Source organism: Falco biarmicus, chromosome 8 (genome assembly GCF_023638135.1).
Source record: "Falco biarmicus isolate bFalBia1 chromosome 8, bFalBia1.pri, whole genome shotgun sequence".
Taxonomy (NCBI): domain Eukaryota; kingdom Metazoa; phylum Chordata; class Aves; order Falconiformes; family Falconidae; genus Falco; species Falco biarmicus.
The window spans coordinates 65290124-65310025 of record NC_079295.1 but is presented as its reverse complement, the minus strand read 5'-3'; the positions used below and the strand labels follow the sequence as shown (position 1 = coordinate 65310025).

The following is a 19902-nucleotide window of genomic DNA, read 5'->3' as shown; positions in this document are numbered from 1 at the left end:
TAGAAAGTCTCAACACCAGTACCAGTTCCAGGTTGAAATATGTGTTGTGCTAACATGCTTCCTAGTTTTCTAACTAGAGTTTAGCTTTTCAAACAAGAACAGGTGGTAAGCAGTAGATTTATTGCATTCCATACTCCAATAAACCCATGGCTCCTCTGAGAGTAAAACACTAATTTTAGTCATTCTGGCACAACTGAAAACCAGATGTAGGTCAGAACATACTTACCATCTGCAGAAAACTTGTCAACAGCTTGAGTTAGGGTAAGAAAGTTGCCTGTAGATTTAGACATCTGAAAAAAAAAAAACCAACCAGAAAGAGTCTTTGTTTTCTCACACATCCATTTTGTTGTTCAGTAATTAAGACAGATGCAACAAGAGTTTGGGCAAACCATTGAGAAAGTATTTGCTCATGAATCACAGCAAAAGCAATTTAGTAAATCTGAACTAGATGTCACAGCAAAAGCAGGCTAAATTTTGCAAGCACTTATTCAACTCCTGAATGTCAAACTTGTCTTGAGATTTGCACCAGTTGTTACTACTAAGGTCCATAAAAGCCACACCTGCAGGGAAGTGGCAGCTGCCTTCTGCATCATTTGGGTTCAACCCCAGACCTTGTCAGGCTTTGAAAAACAGGGCAACAGGTACCAAAATTTAATTCCAGGAATCACCTAATTTAAATACTACTTCAAAATTGGCATTTTCAGCTCATCCTGCATTGATTTTTCAAGACAGACTCTGGTGGGGGTTTTTTGATTCACATTAGACAGTCTCCAAGACCCAATTTCTATGTTCAGGCACTTCTAATTAAATTCAATTTCAGAACTCACACACATTAGCAAGTTATTGCCACAAACTTATCTCTCATTGTACCTACCCCAATGCTTGACAAAGCTAAAATTTAGTAAAACAAAAAATAAAATCATTCTATATTACCCTAAAACTTAATAGAAATGTACTGATATCTTTACTAAACTGGTGAAGATATACAAGAACTAACTTAAGAAAAGCATTACATAAAATTGGATGAGAGGCAGATCTTTGCTTCTGATGAATGGAAAACTGGAGGGCACCAATGAAGACACTAGAATTTTCACTATTTCCTCCTCTTAAATTCTGAGAATTTTTCTAGTCTGGCTGGCAAGTGCCTATTTTGACAACCACCAAAGCCATCTCATACATGAAACCTCACTGTACCTTTTCGGAATTGAGAAGAAGATGTCCATTTGCTCTCACAGCTACTGGCCATTTCTCTCTGTTTCAAGACAAGATATAAAGCCTTTGGTAAAGCAAATACAATTTCTCTTTTAAAAAAAGAACAAAGATTTTACGTTCCAGTTTGGGATAAACACCTTAAGTGGAATCTTCAAAAAATACCTAGGGGGTGTCTTAAAATTAAGGAGTGTCTTTGAAGATGAAAAGAACTACAATGCAAGGACTAAGCGATTATCATGGCTGAAATGCAAAGCAGGGAGCACTGCACCTACAATTATACTTCATTTACCCCACCTCCCTCTATTCAGCTACATTTAATTTAAAGGCCAGTGACTGGCATTGCCCAACAGAACTTGATCGAGCTAGGTCCCACATATCTCTAATGGAGGAAGCAGACACCAAATTGCCCACGGTCATCTTTACTACACATCAGAAAACAGCTTTTCCTATATACAGTTTTATACAATGCTTAAACAGAGGTTGAAGGGAATGCAAACACAGCTTCTTCGTGCACAGAACTACATCTTTCTAAAAGCACCACGTGATCAACAAAGACTCTCAACCTGTATTGCAGTCCATGGCAATATATAAGTGTAGTTCTAACGATCCTTGAGAAGTAATTAAGACAACTTAATAATAACAGTGTAATTTAAAATCCCAGCGCAGGAATACAATTCCACACTGAAAAATCCATAGGAGGAGATATTTACAGAAGACATTTGACTCTTACAAAACAGGCCAATGAAAGCTGAAGTTAAAATTTGTTCTCTACTTTTGCACATTTGCTTTTTCAGGTGGCTACTTAACTGATCATTTCATGCTTGCATAGACAGCTAAAACAAATGCAAAATAGCATCAGGCACCACAATTCCAACAGTGGCTGCAATTGGATTTAGCTCTAGATGCTGCTGCTCAGTATTGTCTCCACTCCCAAAGGACGAAAAAAACCTGAAGATACACCAACGCTGTCTCAGTATGTTTTCACACGTATCCTCTAAAGAAACACCAAGCCAAGGTACTGTTTAGTTAGGACATATTAATCTTTATGTTTGCTCTAGAGCTAATTGAAACTGCCAAGTCAATTATGCTGCGTGCTAGAATTTCAGTATTTAGAACACACAGGATTTCAGCAAGTCAACTAAAGTCATATTACACAGATTTCAGTTTTTCTTTAAATAATGTTTTAAAATTTGTACTTAAGAATCTTGCATCCTAAGATCTTCAAAGGATTCCTGAAAATAACTGGGGAAATAATAGTAGAAAGCATTCAATTTCAGTAACTTCTACTATAAACAACTGGAACAAAGCTGCAATATGGAAGAATGCATTTTCAACCTAATTCTGAATGTTGCACACTCCAAAAAAGCCATTAGCAAATGAACCAGAACTGCAAACTCCAGCTTTATCTCCTACACAACTATTTTGCATTATCTCCAAGCTTACCTTTGATCTGACCACATAGCCACATGATTGTAGAGGTAGTATGACAGATGATTTGGAACAAGATCTTTGCCAGAAACTCTGAGATCCACGGGATACCAAAATTCAAACTCCTCCTTTAGCTTATCCAACTTTTCTTTTGGAATCTCTGTTTTAGGAAATGGAGCTGCCTTGAAGAAGATGTAATCCCAAACTTCTTTGCTCATTTGACATGCCCTGCACAGAATTAATCCCATACTGAGATGTCAGTAAAAGTTCGCTTACACTCCACAGAATTTTGTAGAAGACAGCTTAAAACTGTCGATTCATTCTCACAACACACTCCATTTGATAAGCAGAGCAAACACGGACGAAGAGTGCACAGGTACTTTGTCTAAGATCAGACGAGGGAGTCCAACATCAGTCACAAAATCAGAACCCAGAATTCCAGAATTGGTCAGGCCATGCCCTGCTTAAATTGCCCTTTGGTATTTCCTAATAAAGTATGAAGTCTTGCATAAAGTAATTAATAATGAAAGCATTATCCTGAATGTTCTGGGAACCTGATAATTTCTTTTCCAAATGCTGCCCCCACCCCACCGCCAGCACCACTTGTGACCTTAACTGAATACTGAAAACCTGTTACTAGCACATATGTTTCTCTGCCCTTCCTTGCACTGGGTCACAGCGCCATTCCTTCTGGCTTCCAGAAAAGTGAAAGAGCAGGAGTACAAGAGAGTTATTCTACAATTCAAAGTCACCTCCTACATGGAAAAATCCATGATCTTTTTCCACTTTGAATAGAATTAATCCATTCAAAATTAACATTTACTGTAAGACGTATTTTACCAATTACCAAAGATAGGATCCACAATTTTCAGTGAAAATACTGATGAGATGCAACTCAGACCCACAGTTCTGCAGCCACTAGCCTGCATTAAAAAAATATCCTTCTTGTTTCTACAGAGATTTTTATTCCTGGCCCTTCAGAATTTCTCTGGAGTCCACCAGATACTACCTGCACACATTTCAAATTAAGTAATTTCAAATCAAAGTTTACTATTTGTTAACATCTACTAAAGTGCTTTGGACTGTTAAATTATGCAGAGAGGAAGAGCATTATGGATCCAAAGCACTTCCAGCACATATTAAACAACTAGTTCAGATGACAGTCGATACCACCAGTCTAGAAAAAAAGTCTTACATGCACCAGTTGGCTACTTTAGTTCTGGTAGTTACTGTTCTATGCTCTAAATGGTGTGCTGTGACTTAGCTTCTATGTTTGGTGCCAAAGATTGTTGTAACTGAATGATGACTGACATGATGTGCCATAAATCCCCTTTCACTTTACCTCACAGAGTAAGCCTCAGTAAAAAGTGTTTGCTAACACTGTAAGAAAGATGTTATCTGCTCACATAAGAGTATGCTCCAATTGTATATAGATCTCATGTCATTAAGTATAATTCAATGCTCAGGTTGCTCACTTCAAAGTTTGTTTCCAGATATGACTAGTACATAAGTAGCCTCTATAATTAAGAGAGATTTGAGCTAAAATGAAAGCCTTGCCAAGTCTTTCAGAACTATTTCTGTTTCTAAGAATTGTTACTTTGAAAATGTTTCTCAGATTGATTATAGTATCAAATAAGGTAAGTTCCAGTTCCAACGCGTAAACTACTCCAGAAAACAGCTCATAAAACATGCAGAAATAGAACATAAGATTCAAGGCAAGATTAAAGTGTTTTTTTTCCAATTCCAGATGAGTTGTACAATCTCATCTCTCTCACTGAAAGTTCACCACCTCTCCCACCCAAAAGGGCACAGAGCAGTCTTAGGTATTTTGGTACAAATGTCTTCTTCTCCCTCTTACTTTAAGGGCTTCTACATAGGAGTTGTGCATAAAAGATCATTTTAAGTTTCTAAGACAGTTACCAACTTTTAATAGTGTCACAAAAACTAAGTGCTAATGTTGCTTGCTTTGAGCACCGAAGCATGCAACTTTTTATAGTTGCAAAGCAGTCTCCATTAGCAGAGACACTTCAGGAGCCACTGAAACCAATCACTCAAAAACACCTGGCAAGGACCATTTCAAAGCAAGTCAAACAACTACTAAAAAAGGTGATTTACTCTGCATATAGTTTGCTTTCAGGGACATTCCTCCTCTCTCTCCAGCCACGATACTCCTTTCTCTTTCTTTATTCCCTTTCTGTAGATTTGCTGTAACTTTGCTAACAGCAGGTTAAGTTTTAATAACAATGCTTTTTAAACACAAAAGCAAAGAAATCGGCCCCCTTGGCAAGTCTGTGTCAAGAGCAATTCAGGAGATAAGCATACCAAATTAAACAAGAAAATTTAACAGTTCGCTCTCCTCACCCGATGCCTAGAGGAGATTCTCCTTGGCCCCTCAGGTTGCCCCCCTGTAACAGATGAGCCACTGTGTAATAGGCCATGTAGATGGTTGAGTCGGAGAGAGATTCTATCAGCCACTGCTCATCCCAAGGCAACCGGGTACCTAAAAGAGACGCAAGCCAGGTATCGGTACAATCATAACACCCCTACTAACACGCATGACACTCGAGCATACCTAAGCAGTTTATGACTTTCAGTGGAACACAGATGCGCACACACGCGTGCGCAAGTACTCATGCTTATGCTTTTAAAAGTCCTTTTGTTAAAAATTCAACTCAGACATTTGAAAATTTTATTAAAAAATACTTGCTATTTCTCTAGTCAGCTTCTAAACAAACATATCGAACAAATTTCAGCTCATGATCATTTGCTGTGTATTCTAATGCAGTTATAACAGCTGTCCCATGTCACAAGCTACACAAGAGGAAGGCTAGCCAGAATGTAAGAACAACACCTGAGAAATGGTGTTAGTTTCTTCCTCTGAAGTCCCTTCCAAATCAACGGCCCAGGCAAAAAGCTACAGAGATGCCACACAACACCACTGTAGTAATGCAAAAGTCAAATTACCCCTGGCCACGTGCATTTTCAAGAAAGGGTGTCTTCTCTGGCATGCTGCGTCAAGGTGCAAGTTGGATAAATCTGTTCTACACTTAACTATACCATTTTGGATTCTAGATAGCACTTAAGTCTTCCAAGTGAAGGGATGAGTACCATTCTCATGAAGCACTGAGTTAGAAAAGGAGTGTTTTGCCTACCTAAACCGTATGTCCTGGAGCAGGCATGTTCCTGTAGCCAACCTAAAGTAGCTTCAAAATTTCTCCTCGTCTCTTCACAAAACCTGTAAGAAATAAACTATTACACCTCTCAGCCCTCTTAGACTGCCACCACCAGCAGTAAACAATTACTCTACTTTATTATCTACTTTTACAACTTACGTCTCCAGATGTTTCAAGCACTCAGATGCCTGTTTCTTCCAGGTCACTTCACCATAATCTAAATACCTACAAGGAAAAGTTTACTGTAACAAAGCAATCCACAAGTAGAATATAACTTGGCAGTAACTTTATAACTACAGCTTTACTTCACTTACCACTGATCACAAAGGGCCACAACACATTCATCAGCAGACCTCGATATAACTTGTTTCTCAGGTTCCATATAAATCATGGCTTCACCCTAAGAGTTTAAAGGGCAATAAAAGCTAAGATTTAAGTACTTAACAGTCTTGAAAATCCTCACATCTTACTAAAAATTATCCTCTCCATTCTAATCTGTTTTACAGCATTTCTTACATGGCTTTCATCACCGCACAGGCTCTCTGTCTCAGCACTGACTTCAGTAAAATGAGGGCAACACTTGGCTATGTACTTCTCCGAGGTATTGGTTCACATAATTTTGTAAAGAATGTCTCCATGCATGACAAAAAGGAGGACAGAAGCACAAAATATTACTGACTATGCCCCTACTGATTACAACAGCTTCTAGAAAGCCCTGGGGGACAGAGGGATGGGGGGAATGTAAAGAAAAATAGAATGGTGAGCTTTAACTCTACCTTCACAAACCATGTATTCTTACGCAGGATGAAGTGTATTATAATCTGAACAGAACAATGCTGCAACAGCAAAGGAATATTGACTAAATAACTGAAGCCTCTCCCACTTCCAGTCCTCATGAGGAAAATCTTAATAAAGAGATGACATTATCATGGTTCATGTACTATTCTTCTTTCTCTGCACGATGAACCCCAGAAATGGGGTGTTTGCACACCATGAATAACCTTCATTGGCAGGCTGGAAAAAGACTGTCAATTCAGATCCTACACTTCCAGTATTCTCCCAACTATATCAAAGATTAAATCAAACCATTAAAATATTTCCTAGACAAGGTGATGGGATGAAGCAGGGAGTAAGAGATCTCTAAATAAGCTATTCATCCCACTTAGTCCAAGAGCACAAGGTCTTTCTGCTAGCAGTTATTTTGGACTCTGTCGCGATCCAAAGCACCACTGAGAGGACTGCAGAACAAAAACAGAGAGGTTTCTTTAGCAACTCAGCTACTATGAAAAGGACAAAATGGATAGTATGCATGCAGCTGCTTCTAAATTATCACATACATTATCCACCATCATCTTCTGAATAAGCTTCTTGACATCTTGAACTTTTTGTCCTTTGAATCCATCCACCAACATTACCTGTAAAAGACAGGTCACAGAAGTTGCTTTTTAAAAAAAACTAACAATTAATAGGTGCAATAGCTCTTTAGATCAACATAAAGGAGCAGTCACTGCAATCTTTGAAATGCAAAAAACAGCAACAAAGCTTGGCTTTTTTCCATTAAATACAGTCATCTTTACCCAAAATGAGTTTGCATACATGTCAGCATGCACACAGACAGTCAAACACGGATAGTCAGAAATAAAAATTGTTGCCAGCTTACGAGAAAACAGCTGAGGAATACATCATAGTAATCCACTACACAAGTAAACACAGGAGGGAAAACAAACAAACAACCCACACCAACACATTGCTCTCTTCATATCAGCTTCCAAAACAATACTTGTAGCAAAATTGGTCAACTCCCCAGAAAGTGATCACTTGCTAAGAAATCAGATTATAAATCTCAGTTTGCATTCACACATTCCTCCATTCTCTTTCTTCAATTCTACAAAACTCCTCCAACTGCAGAAACTGATTGTAGAAGTCTAAATGAAAAGTGGTCCAGGGAAAAAAGAAAAAAACCCCTCCCTTCTTTCTTACAGTCTTTTTTAAAATTACAATTATTATCTTTAGCCACTTTTTCTCCTAATCAAACTCAGCAAGAAAACACTTATCAAAATCTTTTATTATTACTCACTCCTTCATAAAATCCTTTCATGTACACTCTCTCCTTGGCCTCAGCAAGCTTCTCTCTGTCATTCTGGCTCTGGATTTTGAGCTCATCACAGATTAATGGAGCACAAAGGTTGCCATAGCCAGGGATTTCAATGATGGGCACCTGAGAATTAACAAAACAGCATCAGATATTCAGTTCACGTTATCGCAATGTCTTTAGACATTTATAGTCTACACAAAGTTTTGTTCCCCAGATTTCACAAGCTTCACAAAGTGATGCATTGAATGCAACTGAGACAAGTACACTTTGCTTGGTTCAGTCCCTAGGCTGATGTGGGAGTTTGAACCAGGGATTACGAAGGTGGGAAAAACCACAGTCATTACTCATTACTTGAAAGAATTTGTGCTACATGGTATCTTGGCCAAAATCAATATTAACCCAAGAACCCCAATGGCAGCAAAAGCAGGTGCTAGGGCATGTCAAAGTCCTACTGTATTGTGCTACTCTGTAAATCTGCAGCATCTAATACTAATCAAGTTACATCGGACTTAAAAAGTATTAGTGCAATTCTACTCATCAAATCAAAAATCCCTGGCAGTCCCCAGTATACTACTGATGTGCCCTGCTGCAAGCGATAACCCAGCTTTATCTCCTGACATGACACTGGTACCAAGCTGTACCAGTACTGAAGCCAGCATGTGGAAGCAATGGTAATGCAGAATATCAGGATGGTCTTACCTGTAACTTATATTTTCCAATGAAAACAGATTCAGCCATGAATCAGCATTAATAGTAAGGGATTTGAGCTCTTTGCACAGAACAGATACAATAATAATCTGGCTATTAAGGCTGTAAGTTTTATTCGGTTATCAGTATAATCACACAGCCCATTCTCCAAACGAGTAACTCCCACAAAACAGTATTTCCCACAAGTATAGGGCAGAATAACAGATCTTGGTTGCAACCCCTAACAGACCAAATCGTAAAACTATAGCAAAACATGAAAGCTTTACTCTAAACTTTTCAGCTCTTTCTGCTGAGGAAGTTTTAAATAGAAATTCTGGAAAAGGCAGGCACAGTTCTTGGTACGTTTCTCATCATGAATGCAAAGTCACATGTATCATGGTTGGCCGTGCTTGGGTGTACTTACCGGTTCAAACGGCAGGACCATTTCATCTTTGATGCCATACTTCACCCTCAAAGCCTTTGAAAGTTAGAAGAAAAAATAAAATGCCATATGGATAGAAAAAACCTAGAATTAAAAGGTTTTCATCCATTCATAGGGTCTTCCTTGTACATAACATTTTATAAAGCAAAGCCACTTTTTTCCTGCCTTCCCACCATTTCTCACATGAGTTTAATCCTCATCTCATTTTCAGGTGACTCTCTGTCACAATTGTCTACAATTTTAAGAGCAGAAGAAACAATATTGCTGTACCCTGAAAATGAGCGGGACAAAAATTCAATAGCCAGGGATAGCTGTTTAGATGCTGATGTACTCTTGAAGCTGTAATAGCAACAGCTACTTTAAGTCTCAATTTATTTTTTATCAAATTAAGAAACTGAAATTCATACAGAGGTCTTAATCCCATGTCTGGAAGTCATTTGCACAACAGGAATTTATTTCTGTTTCACTAGTACTCTTCTCTAACATGCAGCAGAAGTTACACGATTCCAAAACTCTCCTTGGAGTCTGAGAAAAAACATCTGTCCCAGCCCACCTGTTTTTAACTTCATTTATTTTTAACTACTTTGATTTCAAGTTAAGAGATGGCAAAACTCCAATTAAAGGGAGTTTCATTTTACCCAGCAGATAACCACTTTTGACCCTCCACACTATGAAAGGAAACAGAAACAGAAGCAGTTCAGTTAACAGGCTGACCTGTTTTTTTTTCAAATCTCTCAGGGCTGCAATGTCATCCGGAGAATCAGAGGGAACACTTGTTACCACTCCAGTTCCTTAACAAAGAAAAAGATACAACAGACAAAAGATTAGTCAACACATACTGAATGCACGGTGCACATCAAACAGGCTTTGGCAAGACACTGCTGTAAAGTTACCTTTATCTTCCTTAATTGTGAGCATGGGAAGAGCATATGTAACTTTGTAGGCGGTGAGAGGTGCTGAAAGTGCAGCGCCAAGAATCTCCTATGTAGAACAAAGGAATATCATTACATTAAATACCACTTTTTCAGCCTAGCCAAGTAAGCTCTCCTGGCTGATACTCTTTAAATTTGCTGGCATTACTTATATATTACAAACAAATAAATACATATATTTAGTTAGACAAAGAGAAAGTACATATGAAAAGTATGCATATACCATTTGAGATGGTATATGGACTATTTACTGGTAGAAAAGTCAAATACCAGATAATATAGACAAATAATATTGTCAAAAACTAGGTTAGACAAAGGCAGAAAAAGCCTATTTTCAAGACTATTTATGCACTGACAGGACATAGTCTAGATGTTGCAGTTGTCTTCCATCTCCCTAATCTGCTTGAATTCAGATCAAGTCTACCAAGAAAGAAAAAAACGCCAAACCCCTGTATTTTCTACTTCATCCTTCAAAGCAGGATCAAGAAACATAGTGACAAGTTTTAGTGAACCGAGATTGAGCGATGCAAACAGCATGAAAGAACTTTGCATTAGGATGAACAAATGGCACTAACTACCCTTATTCAAAGCACAGAAGTTAAGGAGTTCAGGATACTAAATCTCAAACTCACTAATACTCAGCTACTAAGATAAGAAAGCTTCATTCACAAAGATGTACCAGAAATGTCAGCATCAACAAAAAACCTTTTCCACATAACCCTTTCTAGCTCCTATTTTTTTCTGTCCCTTTCCATTCCTCAGAGAAGTCATCACTCTTCCCAGCATACAGAAAAATGTTACCTAAAACCATTCATTCATCAAGTAATGCTAAGGCAACAGTAATGCCCTTCTCCACAGGTAAGTGCATCAGGCTAATCTCTCAGAAGTATCTGTAGCTCAGCTGCCAAGGAAGCTGTCTTCTACTTGCTTTTTTAGTCACTAAACACTCCTAAAATTTTTGTAATAGCTCCTATATTTTCTTTGTAATTAGAATTCTACCATCACCTATGTAAGTGTAAGCTTCACAGGAACAGGAAAGCCTGACCAGCAAGCTGCAAGATGCTTACTTCTCCCATCAGCTCCTTGACAACAGGTACGACTCCATTATCTCTTGTAAAGCCCTGGTAGGACATGTTCCTGGCAGCTCTTTGGGTACAGATAAAAATATCCCCATTCACAGTTTCAAAGCCGATGTACTTCATATCTGGGCGAACCCAGCAGTTAGTCTGCCCAAACATGGTCTCCGGTCTGAGTGTAGCAGCCACCAAGAAGGTATTTTTTCCTCTTAGGCCACTGAGCGGGGGGAAAGAATTTTATAAGTCACCAAAATAAAAACATTCAGGGTAATACAGAACATGCTTTTAAGATAACATGAACTTTTCAGTAACATTTCCCAACGGATGAAAGTGGGTCATTAAGTTCTTTGTGGGTTCTTAATTTGATTATTTTTTTTTTTAAAGAAAACACTCCAATTTGAGTTCCACACAGACTAGGGAATATAGCAGCTCAAAACAGTGATGAAGTCTTTGAAGTGACAGAAATAACAGGGTAGAATTAAGTTCTGCATTAGGCAAAACAAGACTGCTTAATTTAATGGGCACTTCTGGCCATAAGATAGAATTTGTAATGGTGAGTAGGTTCAAGACCTACCTTAATTTTGTGGGATAAGGATCCAACACCTTCATTTTTATTAGCGTATATTCTTGAGGCCCGACACCCTACAATTCACATAAAAAATGCAGCAATCAATATATAACATTGACTCAACCCTTACAGAAAATAAATCCTATTCTGTAGCAACCTAGTCCAAATGCTATTTAAGGTACTGTTGCTTTCTTCAAAGTAAATCATATTTCCATTGAAACAAATGGCTGTTTACTAAAATGCAGACTGGTGAGAGAGGTTATTTTATTCCTACATCCAAAAATTTACTTGTTACAGGCACTATCTCAGCAACACATAAATTAGTAACAGTTTATTTGTTTTATTTCAACAGATAGATAATGATGTGATGTGCCAGCAGCATCAGTACAAATTGCCAAATAATCACAGCAGGCAGCTATCCCAAAAAATACTATCCATAGCTCAAGACAAATATTTTCAATAAAGAAGTTAATTCAATTTTCACACGACAACTGAGAACTGGTAACTCTATACATACAAAATAAATTTTGCTCCAAGATACAATTTATTTTTCCATTCAGTACTTAAGATCATAAGCAACACATAAAAATGTCAACTGAAAATACTACCTCTCCTGTTTGCCTGTCATGGTCCATGCAAGGCTGTCCATCTTTTGGAGAATAAATTGTGTATCTGAAAAAAGGCATATACTCATACAGTAGCAAATATAATAATGAGTACACCAAGCTGGGGGTGGGGGTGATGGTGTCACAGGGAAGATCTTTACGAAAAAGACACCTCAATGGTATTTTCATATTTTCCACCAATGTCAACATTCAGTTTTTGTAAGAGCTTTAGTATTGGCCTTATTTTGCTTTGAGTGGGTATCCATGGAAAAACTGAAACAAACTCGATCTCACAGTCTGCGCTAGCACATGCTGCTTTACTGTCTAGTTGAGCATTTGAAATTAAAGGATTCCACTTTAATGTGAGTTATAAGCATATTCTAGAGACATGTCATAGGGTTCCATCTTCGGTAAAGCTAAGCTTATCCATATTCACAATAAACTCAGAGTTGAGCGGCAGGCTTACCGTTTGCCAAACTTGATCTTATTTCTTTCCCTCAATGTAAGAAATTGCCATCGTACAAAGGAATCATAATAAGGATTAACATCTGTAGTAATGAAAGAACGCCTCCAATCCACCTAGAAATGTATACGTGTCTCCAGTAAGTAAATAAAGAAAGAAATTCAAGGAACCTTACAACAGCAAAACTGTTTTAAAAATAAAAAGAAACTTCTCTCCAAAAGGTAACGCAAGTGCATTATCACACAAAGGGTGCATGCATAAGAACATAACTATGCAATCTGTATGTACATGGTCTTTCAGAGCTAAGATGCCAAAGACTCAAAGCCCCATCTACTGACTGTGAATTTGAGAGGTTTTATAAGTTTTAACCAGCCGCTCAAGTTAAATTTCAGCACTACCTTGTTTCATAATCTCTACCTGTCTTTATTTAAAAAAAAAAAAATCTGTTGTCAGAAGGACAAGTATCTTTATTTAGTATCACATCATTACTCTTCCTAATATACTATCAATACTGACTACAGAACAATTACTTAATCTGGAAACAAGAAGTGAAAGTCATAATTCATTTATTAGATTCTTTTTTCCAGTTGTGATCACTGCATAGGGTATAAGCACTATGTAAGCAAGCACTTAATCATCACTCAAGTCTATTAAAAGTTTAAAATAATAATTCCATAAATACCAGAAGTATTTCCGGAATATTGTTGGTATTATGCTGAAAATAGTCCCAAAGGAGAAGCCACATATTCATAAATATAGTAACAATACATATATGGCTGCTTCTGTCATTGAGTTTTAGATTTCAAACAGTTACCTTCAATCCCATGCTTTTCAGATCCTGCACAGCAAGGGGAGGGAAATAATCCAGCCAATGCTCAGCTTCAGAAAAACTGACTACTTCTTCATCAGAAAGACCCAAAGACTTCATGATTCCCCACTGGTATTTGGAAGAGCCCGCCTTGGCAGCAGCCTTACTCTGAAAGGACAACTGTGATTAGGAAAAATTGCACATTCTTGTATCCATGACAGCTTTATATGCTCAAGAGCATTCTTCTCCATTAATCTTATGGTTTCTATTTCAAGGTACACAGATTCCATATATTCAAGATATATTCCAGGTGTTACCGATTAGTTTCTGATCTGCACTGTTTCCTAGCTTGTATTCAACCACACATACATTACCCCCTCGTCTTTTCAAGGGTTACATGCTTACATATACCCGATACATCCGCAGAAAGGGCATCATGACAAATGGGCAAGAAATTACCAGTTTGCCAACAGTGTAGTCAAACAAATAGGGGTTTTTACCATGAAAAGACAGAGCAGCCCTCCACTATATCCTTGCATCAAAAACTTTTTCTGCTGTTACTTTGCTGGTATTACTTTCTCCAACTTTTGTCCTTCAAATACGTCTCTACCCAACAGCAACTTACTACCTGCAAGGGTAGGCAAGATCACATCTTTGTTGATGTAGAGCAGACAGAATCCCAAATCTAATGCTTCCAGTATGACAATCTCTTTAGCATACATAAACAACACACCAAAGAACATCTCTAAGCTTTTCATAGACTTGATTCCTCTCTTTGCTTTATGATATCCCAAAATCATAAATCTCATTAAATACCCAATAAGCCAAAATAGATTGGATGATTTTACTTAGCTTATCTAACCAGAATAGGCTAGATACCAATTTACAAGAAAATAATCAAATAGTAGGTATATACATCCCCTACCTCTGACAAAGCAGGGTTATTTCCTACAACTTGTTTGTGAATGCTTTGTGCAGAAAAAAAAAAGAAAAGAAAAAAATCAGAGTATCAGTCTGGATGATCTCATTTTTGTCAGGAACCTTTTTAACAATGCACCATTTCACCATTAAGATTTCATGCATTAAAATGGTATCTCTGAAACCATGCAGTAGATGCATTTTTCTCCAAGTCTACCTCAAAAGTACCCAGCTACCTTGGAAAGAAACAATCAAAATATTTGTATTGCAGGTTTCTCTAAGTGTGAAGGAGGAAAAACCCTGAATGCATACTTCGAAGCTTTGAGAGCACAGCTACCAATCCAGAAAGTCTTTAAAATCTTACCTTTTTGCCTTTTGCTTTGTCTTTGATGATAATTTCTTCTTTTTTAGCAGAACTGTCTTCCTCTTCTTCCTCCTCATCGGGAAATTCAGGTGGGCAGCCATATAATTCCATTTCTCTCTTCAGCTTATCCGCACAAGCCTGAATAGAGTTATTCATAGTCTATCAGCACTTTTCCTCAATCATAGCTAATGAGTGCTTTTTACTGATAACACTTTGTATTTCACTACAATGCTTTGAACTTTTTCTGGACATGGCATTAACTTCTATGAGATCTTGCAATTTCAAGAACGCCTGCCATGGCAGGAAGAGGCTTATAGCAAGGATCTTCTTGCAAATCCAAAAATACAATAGGTAAACTTATTTTTAAAGCATTTTATTTTCTAGAAACTCATAACATACAGTTCAAGCACATCAGATCTTTACTACAAATTCAGGTTCCAAATCACACTGTCTTGATGAATTTTTTAATAAGTTAGTGTGATGTTCAGGATGGGCAGTAAGTAACACTCAAAGTACTCTTTAGTATAAGATACATTAGAAAAACCTCTCGGTAAAACTCTGAACACCTTACCTTTATAGGCATCCCAGTGCAGTGTAGACCAAATGGAAATAAGCAGTTCTTTCCCTTTAGCCTCTGGTACCCAACTGCAAACTATAAAGTGGAAAAATGAAACAGATGAAACAAGAACAGCATAAGGCTAAACTAGCACCCTTCTCAAAAAGTAATTGAAATTCTTTAACATGAAACCACTGAGAGCGCGCTGACTGCGGTCAACAGCATCTAGGAAGCTAATTAATGGAAAGAAGGTGAAACTAGACTTGGTTATCAGGTCTGCCACTGCCTGCCTGCTTAAGTACAAGCTTCCCTAATTTTCAAGGGGCTGTTTTTGACTAGAGAAAAATGGGTGCAAAGGAGAGATCAATTTTGTGGAATCCTATCCACTAGCCTAAAACTTGTTAACACCCAGGTATCAGGGCACAGTAATCACAAACAAAAGAGAGAGTAAGTTTTCTTGTGAAGTTTGTGCCATTTAGCAGCACCTCCTGAAAATCTTGGCAAATCTGAACAAATGAATAGAGGAAACACCTGTAGTCTGTGTCTCCTAGAATTAAAAAAAAAAAAAAGTGATCAGTGGCATTTCTCTTCAACCAGCAGTATTTCCACTGAAAATATGGGAAAAAAGGAAAGTTTGAATAAGTCATTACAGAATCTATAAAATAATTAGCGAGGTATTCTGTTAGCTCAAAATTTAACTACAAAATTAGCATTTGTTCTAGAGTAGTATGTGAAGGTATTAGCAAAGGAAAATGCTTACCTCACATTTAGATAAAGAAAATGTGTGTCCCAGGTGAAGGCGGCCATTCATGTAGGGATATGGAAAGGTAACAAAGTACTTTCCTTTGCTGAGAAGAAATTCAAAGAATTAAAACACACAATTAGCTTTTAAAATAACCATCAGAAGATGTACAGGTAAAACAGTTCACTGATATGTTCAGCTATTATCAGCTTGTAGTGGCATTAAAATATTTCCCCTGCCCGTAATGTCTTTGATTTTAAAGAACGGATACACTAACAGGTTTTAGCATCTTAAAAAAAAAAAATTTAAAAAAACACAAAAGAAAAAGCCCCCATAGGACCGACATCACAAAGAGACTTTGAAATAGGTAGAACATCTCCCCAAAGGCAACAAATTTTAATCCTGGTTCTGTAAATTAATTACTGCAAAGACTTGAAGTCATCTATTTACTCTCCCACTGGCTCAGTTCAGATTTTTTAGGGGCTCACTGTAAATAATTACTCACTTCACAGGATACATTGTTACAGGATGTTTTGAATACATATTGTGTTGCTGTAACCTGACCTCTCAAAGCAAGTTAAAATAATATCCAGATCTTCAGGACACTATAAATTTCTACCTCAACCTTTGCATTCTACTTGGTGCCTTGTCTTTTCTCTTCAGACGCTACTGTTGATGTATAAGCATGCATAAATGAAGGCCAAGTCATTTGCTCACTTGCAAAATATTACAATGTAAGCAGCTGCCACCTGTTACACCGCTTTAGTTATTTGTTTTGTAGGAAAGTCAATCTAAACCAAGATAATAACTAACCTCATATTGCCAAGGTCACTGCTTTTTCAGTCAGAGACCTACCCAAACAACTAATGCTGTTCCACCAGGAAGCCCCTCTCTACACTGTAAAGAGTATCGACCCTATCGACCCAAGAGGAATCAGGCTCCCAAGCATGCTAAGCATTCCCACGTTCTGTCTTAAGTTTCTCAGGGTTGCTCTGGGGCAGAAATAAACCCAGGAGTTAAACAGGCTTTCTTAAACCCACAGCACACTCCCTTCACCCATGAATCACTTCCTCCTGCCAGCAGCTTTGCTCCATCCCTTCCTCAGGCTGCCACCTGGCCCTGAGCAAGCGGCAGCCATCCCCACATCAGTTCAGTCCAGCAGCACTGCACGTACCACCAGCCAACCCGTCCCCACAAACAAAGGGATGCAACAGAACATTAAAGCTTGCCATCTGCTCAGGCAGCACAGCAGACTATCTGCCACATGGAAAGTGAAGAGTTCAAACTCATGCTACACATGCCTACTAGCCCAGAAGAATCTATTTCACAAAGCTGACAACAATTATGAAACCAGCCAGGTGGAAGAAAATTTAAACAAAACCATAAACACCTCCTATAATCAACAGGCAGCAGCTCAGGAATATTGCACCACACAACCAGAAAGCCATTACCAAAGCAAAATATCATATTGACCAAAACCAACATAGACTAAAAGCAGAATGCTCTATAAACAACAACAACAAAAAATCCTTAACTAAGAAAAACAAGGTAAAATTCACAGCAGTTCAAATTAATTAGAAGTGACAAATACTAAAAAAGAAAGGAAAAAAAACAGATAAACTTCAGGACGGTTTCTGTGATCCACACACAGCAATAATGTCAACAGGAGTGGTTTTTTTCTTTTATTTTAACAAAAGAAAAGACCAAAGGTAATCCTACCAATGGCATTATTATGAGGAAACAGCAGAAAACAAAGAGATGGTTCAGACACAGTCCCTCTAGAAACACAGTAAATTACATCAGCAGAGGAAGCTTCAAGCAAAGAAGCAGAATAGTGCTTCTTTGGTCAATAATAAATGCAGTGACTAGAACTGAAGTTAAAGAGAACTTCTTATGTAGATAATAATAAATAAAAAAAAAAAAAAGTCAGATCATTGTTGTTAGCCATTAAAACAACCAAAGAATATCTGTGGTAGAATTCCATTCTTATTTAAATAAAGGTTATTTTTTTCCTAGGGAATCTCCTCTGGTTCAAACCAGAATTATGTCAAAGAATTTATCAAGTTAGCGTTTTGGAAAAGGCCAACCACGTTATAGGTCATCTCTCCTGGTCCATTTTCTTTGAATAACTGAATTTTAACAATGATACAGATATTCCTGCTATCACCTCCTAGGACTGAGTTTTGCGTGAACAGCAACAGATCTCTTACAGCAGTTCCATCTACATCATAGTAGAGCTCTATCTCAACATAAGAAAAGACATTTTCTTATATAAAGCCTTTTCCTGCTACAGGATAAAATCCCACTGTGACTATATAAGGCCTGGCCATGGAAACTTTCTGCCAACATCATCTCTCCCTTCCAGGGTAGCTTTTAGTAGTATTAGCTATTTAACAAACATTGATAGAAGTTTAAGACAAAGCCCTGAAATAAATATATGGCATTTACCTAGAAGTGTAAGAACATTATTTCAGCAAATCAACTTTTTCTCTATTTAGAAGGTGGTCACATGTTAGCATAAAGAACACTGAAATTTCATACTAAATTGCTCTATGTTGTCAAGTAGTGGGTCAGTTTCAAGTCAGAAGTATTAATTGCAGCCTTAAATTTCAACCTGTAAGACAGTGAATACTTAAAAGAAATGCAGGCTTTGATTTAAGTAAAAAAAAAAAAGTGTGAGCAACACCTCCCCACACAACAGTTTTTATTACACCTCCTAATTTACCATTCAAATCTTCTGACCCATTTGGGTCCTTCACTCTTTACTCAGTTCTGGGACTATTTTGCTGGAGCTGCACATACAACAGAAGTGCAAACCAAAACTCTTATGACAAACAAGGTATCACGACAAATGTCTGCAATATAGTTTATGCACGAAAAGAAATCACAACACTTCACCTGAGGAGCAGTAATGATCACACACCTGACCCTCATCCACTCCTACACAAAGTAAAACAGGTTGGCCTACACCAGAACCCAAGATACTTGTTTAACTATTTTATCAGCAAAGCAGAACAAGCCCTCTCACAAGTAAGGGCACAGGCATCACATTGAGAAGCCTCCTCCATATCAAACAGTAGAAGTCACCCAAGAGAATCCATTTTTAAAATCTCAGAGGATACTGCAAATACCAAGGAATGCATCCTGCTGGAACTTGGCCAAACATATGTACGCCATTGCTTCATGTTGTCAGCTACAGAAATGCCAACTTAATGCATAAGTAAGTACCTCCAGATAATCCAAGAATACTACTCATTCAAAAGAGGCCACTTTTTTCCCTCCTGGGTTTTGAAGAAAAAAGTTCCCTTGAAAAGATACTTCAAGCAGTTAAAGATAAAGCCTGTAAAAAAAAAAAAAAGTAATAATACCTCTTTTGGTTCTGTCTACCTGAAGCATCAATCTCAAAGACTCTCTCATCATCCCACTTTTGCTGGATCTGTTTTTCAATTTTCTTCAGGAAATCAACTTTTGCTGTCCCTTTACGTTCCTGTTAATAGTAAGAAGAAAAGTTTGACTGAATGGGTCAACAAATACAGAATTGCAATACATTACAGACCACTCCTGAAATGTTTTTGCTATGGGCAAGCATTTCTCTGGACTCTGTAACACTGCAGCATAACAGCACAACAGAGCATCATTAAGGCGATCAATGACTGGTCTGTGCAGACCTGTATCCTTGAAATTCAGCTTTCTGAAACAAGATCTAAGATCTGTAAGGAAAGGGTTAAAAAACCTCTTTCCAACACAAAGTGCTCTACAGTAGTCAACATAACACACACTACCAAACCCGATCATCTTAGCAGTAGCTAACAAACCTGGAGGTGCCTGAATTG

The 19902-nt window shown here is 37.8% G+C and overlaps 1 protein-coding gene across 1 annotated transcript in view; it reads right to left on the bottom strand.

Annotated features, from left to right (window-relative positions):
* The window catches only part of LARS1 (leucyl-tRNA synthetase 1), a 33341-nt gene that overhangs the window by 11828 nt on the left and 1611 nt on the right, over positions 1-19902 (bottom strand). Inside the window, exons 2-22 of the mRNA XM_056349823.1 lie at positions 19438-19556; positions 16088-16175; positions 15343-15423; positions 14772-14909; positions 13496-13657; positions 12685-12797; positions 12222-12285; positions 11620-11687; positions 11037-11262; positions 9931-10018; positions 9752-9828; positions 9020-9073; positions 7891-8031; positions 7151-7228; positions 6128-6213; positions 5973-6038; positions 5793-5875; positions 5002-5140; positions 2656-2868; positions 1195-1252; positions 227-290 (exon numbers count right to left, since the gene is read on the bottom strand). Coding sequence (XP_056205798.1) covers positions 227-290; positions 1195-1252; positions 2656-2868; positions 5002-5140; positions 5793-5875; positions 5973-6038; positions 6128-6213; positions 7151-7228; positions 7891-8031; positions 9020-9073; positions 9752-9828; positions 9931-10018; positions 11037-11262; positions 11620-11687; positions 12222-12285; positions 12685-12797; positions 13496-13657; positions 14772-14909; positions 15343-15423; positions 16088-16175; positions 19438-19556 — 2206 coding nt within the window. The remainder of the gene's footprint in view (positions 1-226; positions 291-1194; positions 1253-2655; positions 2869-5001; positions 5141-5792; positions 5876-5972; positions 6039-6127; positions 6214-7150; positions 7229-7890; positions 8032-9019; positions 9074-9751; positions 9829-9930; positions 10019-11036; positions 11263-11619; positions 11688-12221; positions 12286-12684; positions 12798-13495; positions 13658-14771; positions 14910-15342; positions 15424-16087; positions 16176-19437; positions 19557-19902) is intronic.